The sequence below is a fragment of the Eptesicus fuscus genome, chromosome 11 (genome assembly GCF_027574615.1).
Source record: "Eptesicus fuscus isolate TK198812 chromosome 11, DD_ASM_mEF_20220401, whole genome shotgun sequence".
Classification (NCBI taxonomy): domain Eukaryota; kingdom Metazoa; phylum Chordata; class Mammalia; order Chiroptera; family Vespertilionidae; genus Eptesicus; species Eptesicus fuscus.
In genome coordinates this window covers 64,899,473-64,917,720 of record NC_072483.1, presented here as the reverse complement: position 1 = coordinate 64,917,720, position 18,248 = coordinate 64,899,473, and the positions used below count along the sequence as shown (strand labels likewise).

The 18,248-nt window shown below is 37.7% G+C and overlaps 1 protein-coding gene across 16 annotated transcripts in view; it reads right to left on the bottom strand.

Annotated features, from left to right (window-relative positions):
- Positions 1 to 18,248, bottom strand: part of TRIP12 (thyroid hormone receptor interactor 12) — a 136,664-nt gene that overhangs the window by 14,244 nt on the left and 104,172 nt on the right. For 11 of the 16 annotated variants that reach the window (XM_054722826.1, XM_028150798.2, XM_028150800.2 and 8 more), the window contains 13 exons: positions 16,951 to 17,158; positions 14,655 to 14,755; positions 13,551 to 13,722; positions 11,222 to 11,363; positions 10,181 to 10,372; positions 8,503 to 8,654; positions 6,600 to 6,772; positions 6,149 to 6,222; positions 5,868 to 6,067; positions 5,130 to 5,257; positions 3,315 to 3,466; positions 2,526 to 2,668; positions 1,079 to 1,235 (listed from right to left, as the gene is read on the bottom strand). In XM_054722826.1, the coding sequence (XP_054578801.1) occupies positions 1,079 to 1,235; positions 2,526 to 2,668; positions 3,315 to 3,466; positions 5,130 to 5,257; positions 5,868 to 6,067; positions 6,149 to 6,222; positions 6,600 to 6,772; positions 8,503 to 8,654; positions 10,181 to 10,372; positions 11,222 to 11,363; positions 13,551 to 13,722; positions 14,655 to 14,755; positions 16,951 to 17,158 (1,994 nt within the window). The remainder of the gene's footprint in view (positions 1 to 1,078; positions 1,236 to 2,525; positions 2,669 to 3,314; positions 3,467 to 5,129; positions 5,258 to 5,867; positions 6,068 to 6,148; positions 6,223 to 6,599; positions 6,773 to 8,502; positions 8,655 to 10,180; positions 10,373 to 11,221; positions 11,364 to 13,550; positions 13,723 to 14,654; positions 14,756 to 16,950; positions 17,159 to 18,248) is intronic. The other 5 variants (XM_028150802.2, XM_028150803.2, XM_028150813.2 and 2 more) reach the window with 1 other exon arrangement.

The window sequence follows — 18,248 nt, the reverse complement described above, 5'->3', positions numbered from 1 at the left end:
CTGAGTAAGGGATCAATCCTATATAATAAAAGGCCAATATGCAAACTGACTGAATGGCGGAATGACAGGTCACTATGATGTGCACTGACCACCAGGGGGCAGACGTTCACGGAGGAGCCGTCCCCGGTGGTCAGTGTGCTCCCACAGGGGGAGTGCTGCTCAGCCATAAGCCGGGGGCTCTTGGCTGGCGAGCGCAGCAGTGGTGGTGGCAGAAGCCTCTCCCGCCTTTGCGGCAATGCTAAGGATGTTGGACTACTGGCTTAGTCTGAGGGCTCCCGGACTGCGAGAGGGCGCAGGCTTGGGCTGAGAAACCCCCTCCCCCCGAGTGCACAAATTGCGTGCACCAGGCCTCTAGTTATAAAAATAAAAGCCTAATATGATAAGTGTCTGACCATTTAACCAGTCGCTATGACGTGCACTGATGGGGGTTGGGGGGAGGGCACACGCTCCGACAAGTAGGTTAGCTTGCTGCAGGAGTCCAGCTGATCAGGACTGGGCAAGACGGGCTTGACATGCCCTGCAGCCCTCCCATGGTCTCTCCCTGGCCCGAATTGATGGTGCACTAGTGGGGTCCCTCAGCCTGGCCTGTACCCTCTCGCAATCTGGGACCCTTCAGGGGATGTCGGAGAGCTGGTTTCAACCCGATCCCTGCAGGCCAGGCCGAGGATCCCACCGGTGCACAAATCCATGCACCAGGCCTCCAGTCAATTATAAAAGGGGGGCTAATTTGAGTTCCTAATTTAGAAAGGAAGAAAGACTCATTAAGAAAAGACAAGATATTTCCTTGGCACAAGGGTTATGAAGACTAAAAGATAAAAGAATTATAGAAATTATTTCAGAAACTGAGAAAAAGAACTCTAACTGGAGAATGAAAAAGAATCATAGATAGCACAGTTCCAAGAGACTTACAGGAAAATATGGCTAAACGATGATTATAAAAGATAAGCAAAGAGATGACTGTGACAAAGGCAGCCCTCTAAACCAATAGGCATAATTAGATGTACCGTATTTCTAATTTTCCCATTATTTTGAAAAGCTCAGTTTGATTTATCTTTAAAAATTTGGGGGACAAACTTACCTTTTTTCTATCCAATCTAGGTGCAACTCTGCTATCTTGAGAATCAGACTGGTTGATTTCTGGGTTGGTATCAAGTAATCTTTGCATTGCTCGGTCCCGATCAAATGCAGTCACATAAAAAAGCATTTGCCGGGTATCAAAAGGGAAGAAAAATGGGCTGTAAAAAGATGCGATATAAATTTATTATCTGAATTAGAATCAGAAACCATAAAAAATCCCTGTATTAGAAAGAAGTTTTAATATGATACAGAATAATTGTAAATATGACCAATAAAAATGGTCTAAGTAAACTAATTTTGAAGAATTTCCTTAGTTCTTTGAAATTTGTTGTGATCACATAATAATGCATTAAGTAGCCTTTCACTGTGAAATCTGAAATTCAACCATTAAAATTCTATGTCTGAAATCAAGTCTATTCAAGATTGTCTATAATATACCCAAAGACCTTTAGGAAGTATAACATGACTAGTGAAAGCTCAATTTTAAAATCTGATCACCACTTCACAAGGTTAATAACCTACTCCCCAGTGGTTGGCAAACCGCGGCTCGCGAGCCACACGCGGCTCTTTGGCCCCTTGTGTGGCTCTTCCACAAAATACCAAGTGCGGGCACGCACGTACAGTGCGATTGAAGCTTCGTGGCCCATGTGCAGAAGTCGGTTGTCGGCTCTCAAAAGAAATTTCAATCGTTGTACTGTTGATATTTGGCTCTGTTGACTAATGAGTTTGCCGACCACTGACCTACCCCATTCCACATATACACAAATACTGGCTTTACTAGTTCATGATTTTCTTCTTAGCTTTGGCATTTCTAAGTCACTCAAAGATGCAAAAGGCAGCTGCAGTAACAGAGGTTCTACTGCCTCCTGATGTATGATTTTGATAGCTCCTGACACAGAGCTACCAGAGCACTTCCTGTGATGACCTGAATGTTCAGTATTTGTTTCTGTCCAATACAGGTAGCCATGTGAGAATGTGGCTAGTGTGGCTAAAAACACTAATTTCTAATTTTATTTAATTTTAGTTAATCTAGATGTAAATAGCCACATGTGGTTAGTGGCTATTTACATCTAGATTAACTAAAATGCAGTTCTATAGTTTCTAAGAATATAGGTGTGGGCCCAAGCAGGATCAGAGAATCACTCAATTCCACCTTTGGAATCCGATTTTATTGTGCAGAGGATTTTTATCTCTTCAGTCAAATATCCTTGTGTACTTTCCTATTTCATATAGGCAGACATATACAATCAAGTAGACCTAGTACTAGTCCCAGCTTGCCTAGTCTGTCTAGATGCTAAAGCCACACTAGTAAGCAAGCTGTGATCAAATATGACAATGTTACTAAACACATTAAACAGGTTTACTAAACACTGTTTCTGTAACAAAATATAAAGACCAACACAATGATAACACTCCCAAGACCACTATTATAGAAGTGGTAGTCTTACCAGGTTTTTCCTAGTTCAGTAAGCCATGTTGGGATGTTTCCTGTCATGATTACTAGAGGATCTTGAAGCTGCCTGTTTGCTTTTGCTGTCAACTTACTGTTATTAAATTCACCAGTTGGAATAATCTCCTTGCACATTGCATTCTGCAAAATGTTTAAGAAAAAAGTCAATATGTAGTAAAACAGGACTATATTCACTATCTCTTCCTTTATCCCCAAATATGTATACAAAGTGCCCAGATTTCACTTGTTTCCAAAACACAATATACAGCTTCTCATTGTTGTTTCCTAACACAAATGGAGACTTTCTATAATGCATAGCTGAAACACCTCAACCCCCACATGCTATGAGTACTGGCTCAATCACTGATGTGGGAATTAATGCTTTATGCAAGGCCAACTCCTTCATTCTTCCCTACACTATATAAATATCAAAGGCCGCTTTCAACTTTCACCCAACTCTTTACTTAATATACATCTTAACTAAGATAAATGAACTTTGGTTTAAATGTACATAAAGAATTTTAACTATAATAAAAGTATGTTCAATTTTATGCTGTAGCTTAATTTAATAAATTTACAAGTCTGCCAAGAGAAGAAATCTAAAAACTAGGCCAGGAAATAAAAGGGGAGAAGTTCCCACTGATGAGTACATTGTACTTCACTGGGCCAGGATCATTTAGCTGAGTCACTGTTTCTAGTACAACAGGAAATTCATAAATCACTAGACAGAAACTATGAGATAACACGTAATGAATAACACATCATGGAAAACTTCAATAATACTCACATCATACAAGTAATACCAGTATCGACTGATGGCATGTAAAACTCTTAAAAGAAGAATCACATCTAATGATGGATCTTCAAAAGTTATATTTTCAGGTGGTGTAGGTATGAGGTAAACTTCTAAAGGATTTGATACTGATGGGCACACTCCATCTAGGGGGCAAAAGATCAAAGTTAAGTGTTATAGTTAGAAAGGCCAAGCCAATGGAGCCAGTGTCATCTTATCATGCCTAAAATAGTACTTGTAGGTTGTTAAGATTTAACGCTTGGATCTTATTGGTAGAGCATTGATAAGCTTGAACTTTTTTAAAAAATCTTATACATAAGTCATCCAGGTTTATGAAATTTACACTTTCCTTCCCATACCCAAATAAACATCATAAAGAAGAAAAACTAACTCGTTTGCATTTCTTTATACCAGAAATAATAATTAACGATAAAACAGCCAGAGAGGAGTAAAGACAAAATGTTTGAATTTAAATTCACTGTTATAGACACTGCCTGTATATTTCAGATTTGGTTATTTAATCCAAGGCTTAGGACAGGGTAGACTTTGATAGATTCCAAGCAGGAGTTGTGATTTCTCTGTTCTTAAATCTCACCAAGTAGCATGAAAATAAAAATAAATAAGTGAGGGATTGACACTGTTGCCATTTGCTTTAACTGAGCAAAAGAATTAAGAATCACAACACTATCATTGCATAAAAAAGGCAATCTTTATCACCATAAACAAAGAAACAAACATTTAAAAACAAAGACCTTTTTAAAAAGAACTTGGCTTTATGAAAAAAATAATTCCTACAATGCCCTTATTTATGTAAACCAGGAAAATTTCATCAACTGACACCAGTATTTGGAAATTCCTGATAAAGGGAGTCCCCATGGAATGAGAATGTGGACAAATGCTAAAGCATCCTATCTAATAAAAGAGTAATATACAAATTGACCGTCGCTCCAAGACACAAGATGGATGCCCCCATGTGGACACAAGATGGCTGCCACAAGATGGCTGGCAGGGGAGGGCAGTTAGGGGCAATCGGCCAGCAGTGGAGCAGTTAGGCGTCTATCAGGCTGGCAGGGGAGTGGTTAGGGGGTAATCAGGCTGGCAGGCAAGTGAGCGGTTGGGAGCCAGCAGTCCTGGATTGTGAGAGAGATGTCCGACTGCAGTGGGACATCCCTCAAGGGGTCCCAGATTGGAGAGGGTGCAGGCTGGGCTGAGGGACACACACACTCCCGTGCACGAATTTCGTGCACTGGGCCTCTAGTTACTATCATATAAAAGAGAGGGGAAGGAAACCAGCAAAATTAAATAAGAAAATACTGTAAAGGAAAAGAAGTCATTTGGGAGATGCTATGACATATTACACTCTATTGGCCATTATAATACCTGGCAAAATTTTTTATTCCTTTCTACATTAGTGGATTATACTATCATAATGAATGCCAATAAAAATTAAGGGCCCATCTGCCAATTATCAGTCTCTTCTTTAGTTAATGTGTTGTTACTGAATTTGTTCTAGCCTTCATGCAAACATGAGTTCTTCATGGAAAGAATATTTTGGAAAATATTTTTGGAAAAGTTTTTCCCAATTTTCTTACCAAATTTAATTTTGCAGATATTTACGTTTTCATGTTCTAGACTTTAAAGTCAAGGGTTCAATTAAAAGCCATCAAATGTTGGCAGTAACTTCATTTTTTTTTCTAAGTTATACTCAAAGATTTTACTACTACTGGATACAAATAAATTACTCCTTTAAAACCATGAAGACAGGAAGATACTGACCTATGGCAGTTTTCCCTTCATATTGCAACTTACCATGCCATAACTCATCGTGCTTTTTTGCATTTCTAGGGGAAGTTTTTGTTGGAGCTGTTTGGGCTCTTCCTCTTTTACCACCAACACAATCTTTATTACTTTCTTCATCCTCCCTCACGGGTTTGTACCTAAAGGGATGGGTATAGTTAAACCAAAAGCAGATATTAAAACTGCAAATTATTCCACAAGGCCAAAGTGCAAGCCACAGATACTAGAGTTACCAGAGAACTCTGTGAGATCTACCTTCTCTCTCTCCCTACTTACAGATTCAGAAAATTACCAATGGCACTGCTTCATAGAACACCAGCTTAGGAGTTCTGAGAAGAATAGCTCTCTTTAAATGTAAGTAGCAGACATTCACAAACAAGACAAAGTTGCATCTAATGTTTCTCAAGATTCAGAGATGCCCCAATTCTTAATAGCTAAAGGAACATCATCTTACAAAAATATGTTTTTTTTATTTAAATACCGGAAATAAATCTAGAAAAGTAGATATATAAACTATAATTATATCCAAGAATACATTTTGTATCTAGTTGACTTAATGAGGAAGATAAATATACACACTCATGCACCCACATGCACTCACACACAAGATATTTGAAGTGGCTTTTAATGATGAAATGTAGGATTTAGGGTCCCCTCTCCTTATGAAAGTCAGCCATCAATTCCAAAATACACGAATAGTGTCGAAGTAGGTAAAAACAAACAAACATACAAAATCATTTTGAGATTTACCATATTGTATGAGTCTTCGTCCAAATACCAGCTCTTCCTAGAGGATTGCTCTCATCATCAGTGGATTCCCTTTCATCTTCAGCCTGTATACTGAACTGCCGTACTGCCTGATACACAGTCATGTTATACGGTAGCAAATGTTCTCCAATGTAAAATTGTAGCCTGTGTCTTACATTTCCTGAATTTAAGAACTGAGCAGCCTGAATGAAGCAAAACAAAATCTATTTAACCTATAGGCCCTGAACATTATACATGACAACATGGTGGGAATAGTACCTTACCAGAGATTCATCTATTTCCTCATCAGAGCCATCATCATCACTGTCTTCATCGTCTTCTCTTACTCTTCCATAACCTAAAAACCCGAGAAGGTTGTTAAACTCCTAGCAAATTTTACATGACAAAGAAAAGCCTGTATTTATGTTTAAGCTAAGATAGTCTTAGAAAAACACTTTCATCTACAAAGCAGAAAGATCTAAGAAAAGTGTCAAATACAAAATGTCATTTCTACTATATTCCAACAAGAAAAATTAACTTATCACTCAAGTGAAGCAGTCAAACTCTACTACGCTGAACACATTTCTACATACTACACATAAAATAAATGATGGGAACACAGTTCTTGATGCTAGGTTTTAATAGAAAAAGCAATAAGAAGGGAAATAATTTATAAACTCCTTAATTTTATCCCAAATGTACATATAAACACACAACATACATTATGAAGAGTACCTCTAACTACAAGGTATCTCTCAATCGCTTGTACCAAAGCCAGGGGGTCAATCTTGACAGGTCCACCCTTCCACTGCTTCACATTTGCACAGTCTGGATGTCTCTGTAACTGGCATTTTAACTGGTGTGTGTTGAAAAATTTTAAAGCCTGTGATCCTCTGTTAAGAGAAAAACTCAAGATAATTTGTGAAAAAAAGTTATTCTATTATTTTCAAAATCAACAAAATTAATTCAAATAAAAGCAAGATAATACAAACTCTGCATTTTCTTAAGGCACAAAGTAAACACTTACCAGCAATTCAAGTAATTTATTATAAAATGACAAATAAAATAATGTCCACTATAAAATCACTTTTAAAACTTTACTGTTTCCCTAACTGGTTTGGCTCAGTGGATAGAGCATCGGCCTGCAGACTGAAAGGTCCCAGGTTCAATTCTGGTCAAGGGCATGTACCTTGGTTGCGGGCACATCCCCAGTAGGGGGTGTGCAGGAGGCAGCTGATCGACGTCTCTCTCACTGATGTTTCTAACTCTCTATCCCTCTCCCTTCCTCTCTGTAAAAAATTAATAAAATATATTTTTAAAAAACTTTACTGTTGGCACACAAACTTATGTTAGTTTCAGGTGTACAAACTTTGCTATATTCTTTTGAATGAAGTGGTTCAATAGCTACACCAGTCTAAATCTGCTCATTTCAGTAAAGGGCTGGCAGGATAAGATGACAGACAAGCTTAAAATATGGTTATCTACGAGGTTTCATAAATCATGTAAATAGCAGTTATGGGAAAGAATATTCTAGTATATTGATATATACATATGTACATACTTATTTATACAAATTTGGGTAAAAATGAAAAGCTTCATGGTTTTCTCAGCATATTGGAAAATGTCCCCTCATTTTACAAAATACTCCAATATAGCATAATGATCAAAACTGATTATCAGCCCTAGCCAGTTTGGCTTAGTGGATGGAGTGTGTGTCGGTCCGTGGAATGAAGGGTCCCGGGTTTGATTCTCGTCAGGGGCACGTGCCTGGGTTGTGGGTTCAATCCCCAGTGGGGGTCGAACGGGAGGCAGCCAATCCATGATTCTCTCTCATCATGGATGTTTCTATTTCTCTCCCTCTCCCTTCCTCTCTGAAATCAATAAAAAGTAAATAAATAAAAACCTGAATATTATACTCTACATTAAATTTCAAGGTAGAAAAAAAAACCTAGTTCACATTGATCAATTAATCTACTCAAGATGCATAGTTTTAATTCAATCAAAATTTTGAATGTTTTAAAAATACACTAGATTGTGTATTTTAAGGATTAAAAAAAAAAAACAACTAACTTATTTACCAGGCTTCTAGTTATAATATTCTAGGAAGCTTATAACTTCATATAAAAAAACAATTAACTCCTACAATAAATTCTTTCTACAGCATCTCATTGAGTCCTATAAAACTACTGTGTTATTGAAAACACAAGTTTTATTTAAAACAGCAAAACTTCAAAATAAACACTTACTTGTTAAAACCCACCACAATACAAAGTTATAAACACTTACAACACATATAAAAATCACACTACTGCACAGAAACGAAAATGTTTTATTTTCCATATCCACAAAATTCTTGAAGAAAAGCATTATAAAGTATGTCAATTTACGGAAAACAGATTGCAAATTGCCAATAGTGACTGGGTTATATATTTTTAAACCACTATGTTTAAGAAACAGTGTGATTTTAAAGATAAACAGTATTTTATTTACTTTTTAAGACTATTCAATTTATTCAGTAATGATAGCTAAATGTTCTTTAGGCAGATGAAGATGTTACCAGACCTCTTGCCACTTTACCTCAACAAGATTAATTTAGCACTGTCAAAGGAAAAGGGCACACTCAGGCAATGATCCTTACCTGCCTCCTGTCCCATTCCCACTGGGAAAGTCATGCACTTTGACTGGAAACTGTTCCATCTGGCTGAGGCAGTTGTTCATTTTGTGTACTAATGCCAGCAAAGGTGCATTACCAACTGGTTCTACTCTTCCAATGGGCTCTTCTCCAGGAAGCTAAAGTTACAAATCAACCAACAGGTTAAACAAGGCCTCTTGAACAGGGAACACTCCTCAACAAGAAACTTTAATAGGCAGTTTTACAAAAGGAAACCATTCATCTATTTTCTTTTATTGTTTCATTTGGTGGCAAAATCTGACTCAGACATAGTTTTTAGTAGAAGTATTGATGCTTTGCCACAAAAATATTTACTGCATCTGGAGTGATATTTAGAACCTACTGGGGACATCAAGTAATATATGGTTCATGTACTATATTGTAGAACTCTTGAAACCCAGAAAGCCCCAAGGAATTTCAGAAAAGAGATGACACTTGCATAAAATATTAAGTATGGGAGAAAAGTACATCCAATATTGCTACACATCTTATGCCTCTCTAATAAATAACTGTGCTTCAGGTAGTCCCACAAGTTAAAATAATATAAGCAATGCTCAAATCCCCACAAACTGGAAAGGCATAGGGTAAAGGAGTTTCGCTTACACACAGAAGAGCTATCCTTGGCTCTACTACACAGATGAGCCAGAGAAACTTCCTTAGAAATGCCTTGTCTTAAGCAGTTGTAAACTAGTTTCCAAGAATAGTTATTCTCTAGCTCTCAGCTACTGAGAGTAAAGAAAGGGGAGCTACTCTGAATTCTGACCTTATAATCCACATTGTAAATATGACTAAGCACTTTTGAATGGAATTTTTTAATACAGATGGTCCCCAACCTAAGACAGTTTGACAATTTTTCAACTTTACAATGGTGCGAGATTGACAAGAATTCAGTAGAAACTGTACTTTGAATTCTGATCTTTTTCCAGGGTAGTGACATGTGGTATGATACGCTTTCATGATGCTGGTCAATCATAGTGAGCTGCAGCTGCAGTCAGGCGCATGATCACGAGGATCAATAACTGATCCTCTACAATATACTGTGTTGCCAGTGTTTTGGGGATATTGCATTCTAAGCATGGTTAAGGTAGGCTAGGCTGAAGTATGACATTCGGGCAGGGTTGAAACTATGATGTATTAAATAAATTTTTGACTTAAGATATTTGCAACTTATAATGGGTTAATTGGAATGTGACCTCCATCCTAAGTAAAGAAGCATCTGCTATGTTTTACATACAAAGTGGAAATATGTATGTCTACCTTATGGTTATAGCTACACTATGTCTACTGTAGCTAGCTAGATCATCTATTTATCTCAAACTCCAATAAGTTTGGAAACAAATATTGAGAATAAAATGCATTCACACAGGAGAGCTACAGTTAATGGGTTGTCCTACAGAAAAACCAAAGACTCAAGATACACTGACCATGGAAACTTTGGCACTGGCTTCATTAAACCACCATTGTTGTTTTACTGCTTACTTCATATATAAAAGACCAAGGAATCCAACTGTGTACAAGCAAACTAGGAACTTTACCTGAATATCTTGACCAAAATCTACTAGAAATTACTACTGGGATGAAAAGATACATAAGTGAACAGTCATTCTTATAATAAGATTCACACAAACATTGTTAGATAACTTACTGGGGAAGAAAAAAACACATGAAGAAATCTCTTTAATCTGATCTCTCTGGTCACAGCATCCTTTTCACTTTTAGATGTTAAATATAGCAACAGCTGCTTCACAAATCCACTATGTTGGATTTCAAACGATGAAACATCTGACTCTGAGACTATGCTACGGATCTCTACAAGGCACTCAGCTCCACCATCCACCTGAAAGAGTTAGAAACAATATTTCTATATTAATTTCAATAGCCCTTACTGAATGCATAATTTACATTCCCCAATGAAACTGAATGCATTCTTAATACCATAACAAAAAAGGAAGGGGCCTGGTGCACTCTTGGTAGATCCTTGGAAAACATGCTATTACACTCACATTCACAAAAGGTTAAATATTTCAAAACAAAAAACTAGGATTCATACTACCATAAAAAGAAAAACCTTCACAATTCAAAAACAACAATAATAACAAAAGAGGATGAGAAGTCAAATTAATGAATAAAGAGCTATAATATAATGAAAAAATAAAAGAATACAAGGTAGGGCTTTAAACTAATACATTTAAAATATGAATAAAATGGTCAATTTCTTGAAAAACATGTACTACTCAAATTGTTCAAAGTACATTAAAAAAAGTGAAAAGATAAAGAATGAGATGAAATATAAAAGGTTAATAAACCTGAACCCTCTCCAACTACTATTAGAGAACCCAGGTGGAGGGGTTAAGGAGTGTCCTATCAACTCAAATACCTGTAAATTAAAGAGGTCTTAGAGATGTGTTTGAGAAATATTTCTAAAGTTTCTTCATTTGTCAATAAAGATGGAAAATCACAAAAAAAGTCAAAGATGAGATTTCTAGTACATTTAATGATGAAATAAGCATAAAAGCAAGAGATAAGTTAAAGAATGTCAATGCTACTAGCACATACCTGGCTAAAAAGTCTATCTATAAAGATTAAATCCGCGGAAAGCTAGAGTTAAAAACAAGAAAAAAACAGCAAGACAGAGAGTGCTGGAAGACACTGAAAAGGGGGCAATAGGATGCACTGGATACAATACCTGGAGGTTGAGTTGTTCAGTTGCAGCACAAAGTCTCTGAAGGACATTCAGTGCAGGGTTGCTACCATCCATGTTTTCAGAACTGAAATAACGCTCAACAAATTTGTGTGCCTGCTCCTTAATCCAACCTTTAATTTTCTCTCTGCAAGAAGGAAAAGGGGATATAGCTCAGTGTACACAGAAAGAATTTCGATTATAACTTCTGATCAAAGGCAAATAACTGCCACATATAAAACCTTTTTTGGCCCATGGTTTAGACTAATAAATTCAGACTTCACATTAACCAAATTAAGTTTCACTTTGAAAATGGCCTAAGATGTACTTAGAGAAATGCCCACATGCATGAAGAGCAAACAAAATTCTACTAGTAACTTCTAGGGACTCTACAAGGTAGCAGTTTCCTAGGCATTCTGCTGAAAGCGATTTTGCATGACTACTTTCTAAGGTACAGACATATCTGCACTCTCCTTTACTTGTGTTCTCTGGAGAGCTGAAGTAGAGAACTATAGACCAGAAACAAGTACCTGGTTAGGTACATGATTAACTATAACAACTGATACCTTGCTGTCTAAATTACAAATTCAAATGGCTTCAGAAATATATTTGCTCTATTATTTTTACTAACTGAAACTCTGAAAAACAACTACTACCAACCAAACAAACCAATCAACCAAACAAAAAGAGCCTGTTTGTTTTCCAATGACATTTCACATTTTTAAATTTCTTACTTGGAGAAAAAGTAATCCTTTGTTGGTACGCTACATCCAGAGCCAACAAAATAAAACAATTTTCAAGGATTTTAAAGACATAATTTTTAAAAGCCATAAACTGGTATAAACAGGTTAGCTGGTAGTTTTCTAAGTTCCTAAAAAACCCTCTACTCTAAAATCCTTAAGTTCCATTGTAAAGGGAAGAGGTGGGGTGTCATAAAAATACATGTTTGCACACTCCCTCAAAAAAGTCAATTTTCCAGTACCTCGAACAAAACTGAGAAACAGATTCCTTGGGGAACATAATTTGGTTTTGAACATACATGACTCCCAGCAGCTAGATCAAAGACAAGTATCACATGAGCTCACTTATATGTGGAATCTAATGAACAAAATAAACTAAAAAAATAGATCCAGAAACACGGAAGCATGCAACAGACTGAGGATCCTCAGAAGGAAGGGGTGTGTGTGTGGCGGGGGAAGGGGGAGAGAGAAGAGATCAACCAAATAACTTATATGTCTGGTGCATGAATTCATGCAGAACTGGGGACCTCGGCCTTCGGGGATAGGGCTGAAACCAGCTCTCCGACATCCCCCGAGGGCTCAGGGATTGCGAGAGGGCTCAGGCCAGGCCGAGGGATCCCACTGCTGCCCGATCGGGGCTGGGGAGGGATAACAGGAGGGCTCCAGGGCATGTCCGGCCTGTCTCGCCCAGTCCCGATTCGCAGACCCCAGCAGCAAGCTAACCTACCAGTTGGAGTGCCTGCCCTCTGGTAGTCAGTGCATGTCACAGCGACTGGTCAAACAGTTGAACGAACAGTCAGACACTTAGCATATTAAGCTTTTATTTGATAGGATTAGAGGCCCGGTGCATGAAATTAGTGCACTGGGGGGGAGGGGGTGTCCCTCAGCCCGGCCTGTGCCCTCTCACAGTCCGGAAGCCCTTGGGGGATGTCCGACTGATGGCTTAGGCCCACTCCCCACTGCCGAAGAGGCGGGTCAGACACCCTTACCGCTGCCAAAGAGGCGGGAGGCCCCAGCCATTGCTGCTGCGCTCACCAGCCATGAGCCCGGCTTCTGGCTGAGTGGCACACCCCCCATGGGAGCGCACTGACCACCAGGGGGCAGCTCCTGCATTGAGCGTCTGCCACCTGGTAGTCAGTGCATGTCAAAGCGATGGTCATTCTGCCGTTTAGTCGATTTGCATATTAGCCTTTTATTATATAGGATAGGCATAACCCATGGACACAGACAATAGTAGGGTGAAGGCCTGGGGAGGGGATGAGAGTGGGAGAGGGAGTCAATGGGGAAAAAGAAAGGAATATCTGTAACACTTTAAACAATAAAGATAAAATTTTAAAAATAGGAAAAAATAAAAGTATTAAAAATCCATTTGATCTAGTGTTGTTTAGGATTGCTGTTTCCTTGTTGATTTTTTTGTCTAGAAGATCTTTAAAATGTAACACTGGAACTCAAGACAAAGCCAGGCACAGGACTTAAAAACGGAGAAAATACTATATTCTTGAACTATGCCACTTCTGAGTCCAAGTTTCATCTCCATACAATAAATGTGCTGTTTTTCTAATCAAAGAATAGAATATAGATCTTCCCCACTTCACCTATTATTGGATATGGTGTCCTTTGAAGCAGCCCTGGCAAGACCACTGACTCCTGCAGTCCGTGCTGGTTCAATGTTGCTGTTGGACTGTGCACTTAACCTTCCCCATGTTTTTGGGTTCAAGCTTGCCAGGAAAGAAGATTTAGGTGACTGAGTAGTGGTGGGGCTTTTAGCTATGAAAAGAAGAGAGAATGATAGTTAAATCATTTTACAATAACTGATAAAAACCAACTGAATTTTTCCCTAACCGGTTTGGCTCAGGGGATAGAGCATCGGCCTGCAGACTCAAGGGTCCCAGGTTCGGTTCCAGTGAGGGGCATGTGCCTTGGCTGCGGGCACATCCCCAGTAGGAGGTGTGCAGGAGGCAGCTGATTGATGTTTCTCTCTCATCCTATGTTTCTAACTCTCTATCCCTCTCCCTTCTTCTCTGTAGAGAATCAATGAAGTATATTAAAAACAAAACAAACAAATAAAAAACCAACTGAATTTTAAGATTCCCATTCTTTAATTTTTCAATATTTTTTTATTTTAGAGGGAGGGAGAGAGGGGGAGGAAAAGAGAGAGAGGGAGGGAGAGCAATTGAATTTATTGTTCCACTTATTTATGCATTCATTGGTTGATTCTTAAATGTGCCCTGACAGATATCAAACCCACAATCTTGGTGTTTTGGGACTACATTCTAACCAACTCACCTACCCAGCCAGAGCAAGATGCTCATTCTTAATAGATTAGCCAAAAGAACTAAGAGAACTAGGTATTCAGGAGACTTCAAAACTATCAGCAGTTTTTTGTTTTGTGTTTTTTTAAAATATATGTTTACTGATTTGAGAGAGAAAGGGAGAGGAAGAGAGAAAGAAACATCAATGATGAGAGAGAATCATTGATCGGCTGCTTCCTGCACACCCCCTACTGGGGATCGAGTCCACAATCTGGGCATGTGCCATGATTGGGAATCGAACTGTGACCTCCTGGTTGATAGAGGTCAACACTCAAAAACTGAACCACACTGGCTGGGCTATCAGCAGTTTTAATAGGATATTTAAACTATATCTTTAACTACTATCATTTCCCTTTTACCTACCCATAGTTTAATCAAAGGAATTACCTTGATTGTCTACTTTGTCATCATCTCTTGGAGGTGAATACTTTGGCCTTCTTGGCCCTCGTTTTGGCAGTCGTTTTCTCTTTAGAACATCACTTAATCGACTATCACATGAAAAAACATGGGATAAGTTTAGCAATTACCATGATTTATTATCATCAGTCATTGAAAAGCAAGCTAAAATGGCAGAAATAGGGAGTTAATAAATATTGCCATAACAGGGTATCTTCCATTTATGATTATTTAATGCTGACTCTGCGCCTGGTCATGTTCTAGGGGTACACAACACAGAAAATAATTAGTTCAGAAAATAGCTAGCTGTTTAACTATATAAACTATTCAAAATAAAACCAAATAGAATACCTAATTCTGTGTTAAAATGTAGTGCATATAGAAAAGTACATAAAACAAGTATACAATGCAAAGAGCCAACATTAAAAAGAACTACGTAATCATAAACAAAAAAGAGTATGTTAAATCTGAGTATAATAATTCTTCCCTAACCTAAATGACAAGTATACAACTCTATTAATATTATAAAAATACTTTTCAATATTACCCAAAAAATTTCATGGTATGCAATGGCAAAAACATTCTAAATCAATGTATTTACAAATAGTTTAGTAATTTAAAAAATAACCACACAAAGTTACCTAAATAAGGCTAGCAAGTGATAGTACAAATAAATCTGTTTTGAATTAGAATGTATTAAACAGAATATACATAGCATTTGTGTGTTATTTTCACTATTCTTAACAACACTAGAAATAGTTTGAAATATCTCTTGGAATAACTAAGTTACATGCAACAGAAAAGATGAAAAAATATTCTGGTTCAGTTGGGTCTGTGATTCAAATAAAATTGGAAAAATTGAAAAAATTCTTCCAACATCTGCCATTGAAACATTAGTCCATAGTTTTCAACATTAGTCCATTGAAAACTAAACAGGACAAGTAAACTTTCAAAGAATAAACTTAATATGATTGAACAATTCCCCCTTTACAAATTGACATGAACTTTACATTTAAAACTATATTAGAAGGAAATGGCACCACTTAAAACTCTGAAAGAATTTTAAGAGTCTTTTCTCTTTCTTTAGAATTATCAACTGTTAGAACCAATAATAATCAAGTCTAATTCCTTAATTCAAATGGCTCAGAAATACTGTATTTGTCTGAAATTTATCACATTTCACCATGTACCTATGATATCTCAGGCGCTACGCCTGTGCTATAGAGTAAAACCCTGCATAACTTAAGGTTTAAATCAGCAGCTACAGGGAGAGAGTGGAGCTGGGGAGGAAGTAGGGAGGCAGGCAAGGATGTGAGGGGAAATGGAAGACAATTCCAACTTGAGAACAGGGAAGCGGGAGGGCCCCAGTATTCTCCAGATGCAATCTCCTTAAATTGGGCCCATAACATGGGTGCCACCCAAGCTCAGGGGCTTCCTAAAGTGACAGCAATTGTGCCAGAGGTCCCAATCTGTGCCCCCAAGTCCCAGATTTGCCAAAATTCATATTTAAACTAAAGTAGACAACTGCCACCAGGTGGCGCCAAAAGCAGCTGGAATCCTGAATGGGCTAGTTTATCACACTGGACAATGTTACCTTGCATTTTACAAGATTAAATTTTTAGAGCCCACTTGCTATATATTTTAGCAAGATCTACTTTTCATCGTAAAAAGGAGCATTACAGGAGGAAAAAGGAGCATTACACCATGAATACATCCTGAATTTCAGAATTGAGTTTGGTTCATCATGTACCACTCATACAGCAATAATAAATTTCTAACATCAAAGAAACAAAAACATTTTTAGACTGTGATTCATTTCAACACAACAAAATTAAAACCAATACGAGGATCTGGTAATGTCCTTAATAACACAGTACAAAAAAGGATCTAAAAACAGATAAAGAGGGAAAAACAGAGAATTTTCTTTATGTATGCTGTATGTAATACAGTAAATAATTCAAGATTATTGAATCAGAAATGAGGGCTCAATCCTACATCTGTAAAATAAGTATGTGACACTGTCATTTAATTTCTCTGAGTCTTAGTTCCCTTCTATATCAATGGAAATGGACCACGTATCTCTTGTGGTTCCCAAACAGGACTCAATATACAGCATTTGCAACAAATGTTCATTTTTCTTCTCATTCCCATTAAACATCTAACAAAATACAAATGAAAAAATATAGTGTGCATTCTCTCTAACAAATTATTCCCTGTGTGAGTCTCAGTCACCAGGGCAGAGTTAAAAGGCAAAGAGCACAGAAGTCACAACACGACTCCAACTTACCCTTGAGGGCTCAGATCTAAAGAATCATCTCTGCTGTGCTGCAAGCTGGGGGATCCCAAGTCAGCCACCGCGTTAGTGGCAGCCGTGGCTGTTCCACTGTTGACTGATGTTGTGGACCCCAAGGATCCTGACCCATTCGTACATGCCTTTGGTGGACTTGTCAGCAAAGACTCTGATTCTGCTAAGTGTTTTACTTGATGCATTACACCTACATAGTAATAGGGATTAAAACAAGTGAGTTTTCATCAAGATCGCATCCCTGCCATTACTAAACCCATTAATGCTAACACTGATTTATAGGGAATGAATAAAAAGTACCTGGCAAATGGGTAGGGGGGTCTAGGTGCCAGGATTTACAACTTGACTCCATTTAGAAAAGTAGTAGGCAAATTCAAAATTAAAGAAAAATATTTGTATTTAATGTCTTCTAATATTCAAAACCCGACCACAGGAAATTTAATAGGGTCACAAGTAAAGTCCCACTAGAAATTTAAAATAAGTAATAATCAATTAGAGAAACAAAGTGCACCTGTGGGGCTAGATCAGAAAGGGAGTAAAGAACTACAATCATTAGTTAAATTCAAATGCTACAATGAGAGAAACTCTCAGTAACACTGCTGCCAAAAGTAGAACACCAGCTATGGAAAGGTGAAGATTTTCACACACCCTTGGAAGTGTATAGGAAAGCTAAACAGTAACTTATATGGCAAGGGTTATATCCAGGCTAGGATCATGGGAAGATGTACATAGGGGATGGTCCAAGAACCACCAAAATTTTATGCAATGGTGTGTGTCTGAATGCATGTGAGTGCATGTTCCCATATTCACATTTTTCTGCGGAAAGAGTCCAGAGCTTTCCATCAGATTCTTAAAAAAAAAAATGTCCAAATTAATTTAAACTTCACGCATTCATTTCACAAATACTTGTGGCAGTCATATGCTAGACTCTGTGCTGGGTACTAAAGATATAGTATGGCACTTACTGACCAGTGGGAAAGACATAATTTGCAAGACATTACAAATAAAGAATAATGGGCTTAGAGGAAAAATATGGTGCTGTTGGAACACAAAGTAGGGGGATCTTACAGATATAAAGCAAGATCTTCATAAATAAGTGATATATAAGTGAAACCTCAAAGAATGGTGGACTTAGCCAGATGCAAAGCACTAGAAACAATCAAGATTCCCCAATAAACATGATGTATATGCTACTGGGGGAAGAAAAATCAATATAATGGCATAATTGATCATATCAAAGTAAAACAAAAATCACCCTGAAAAAAAAGAGTCTGATTCTG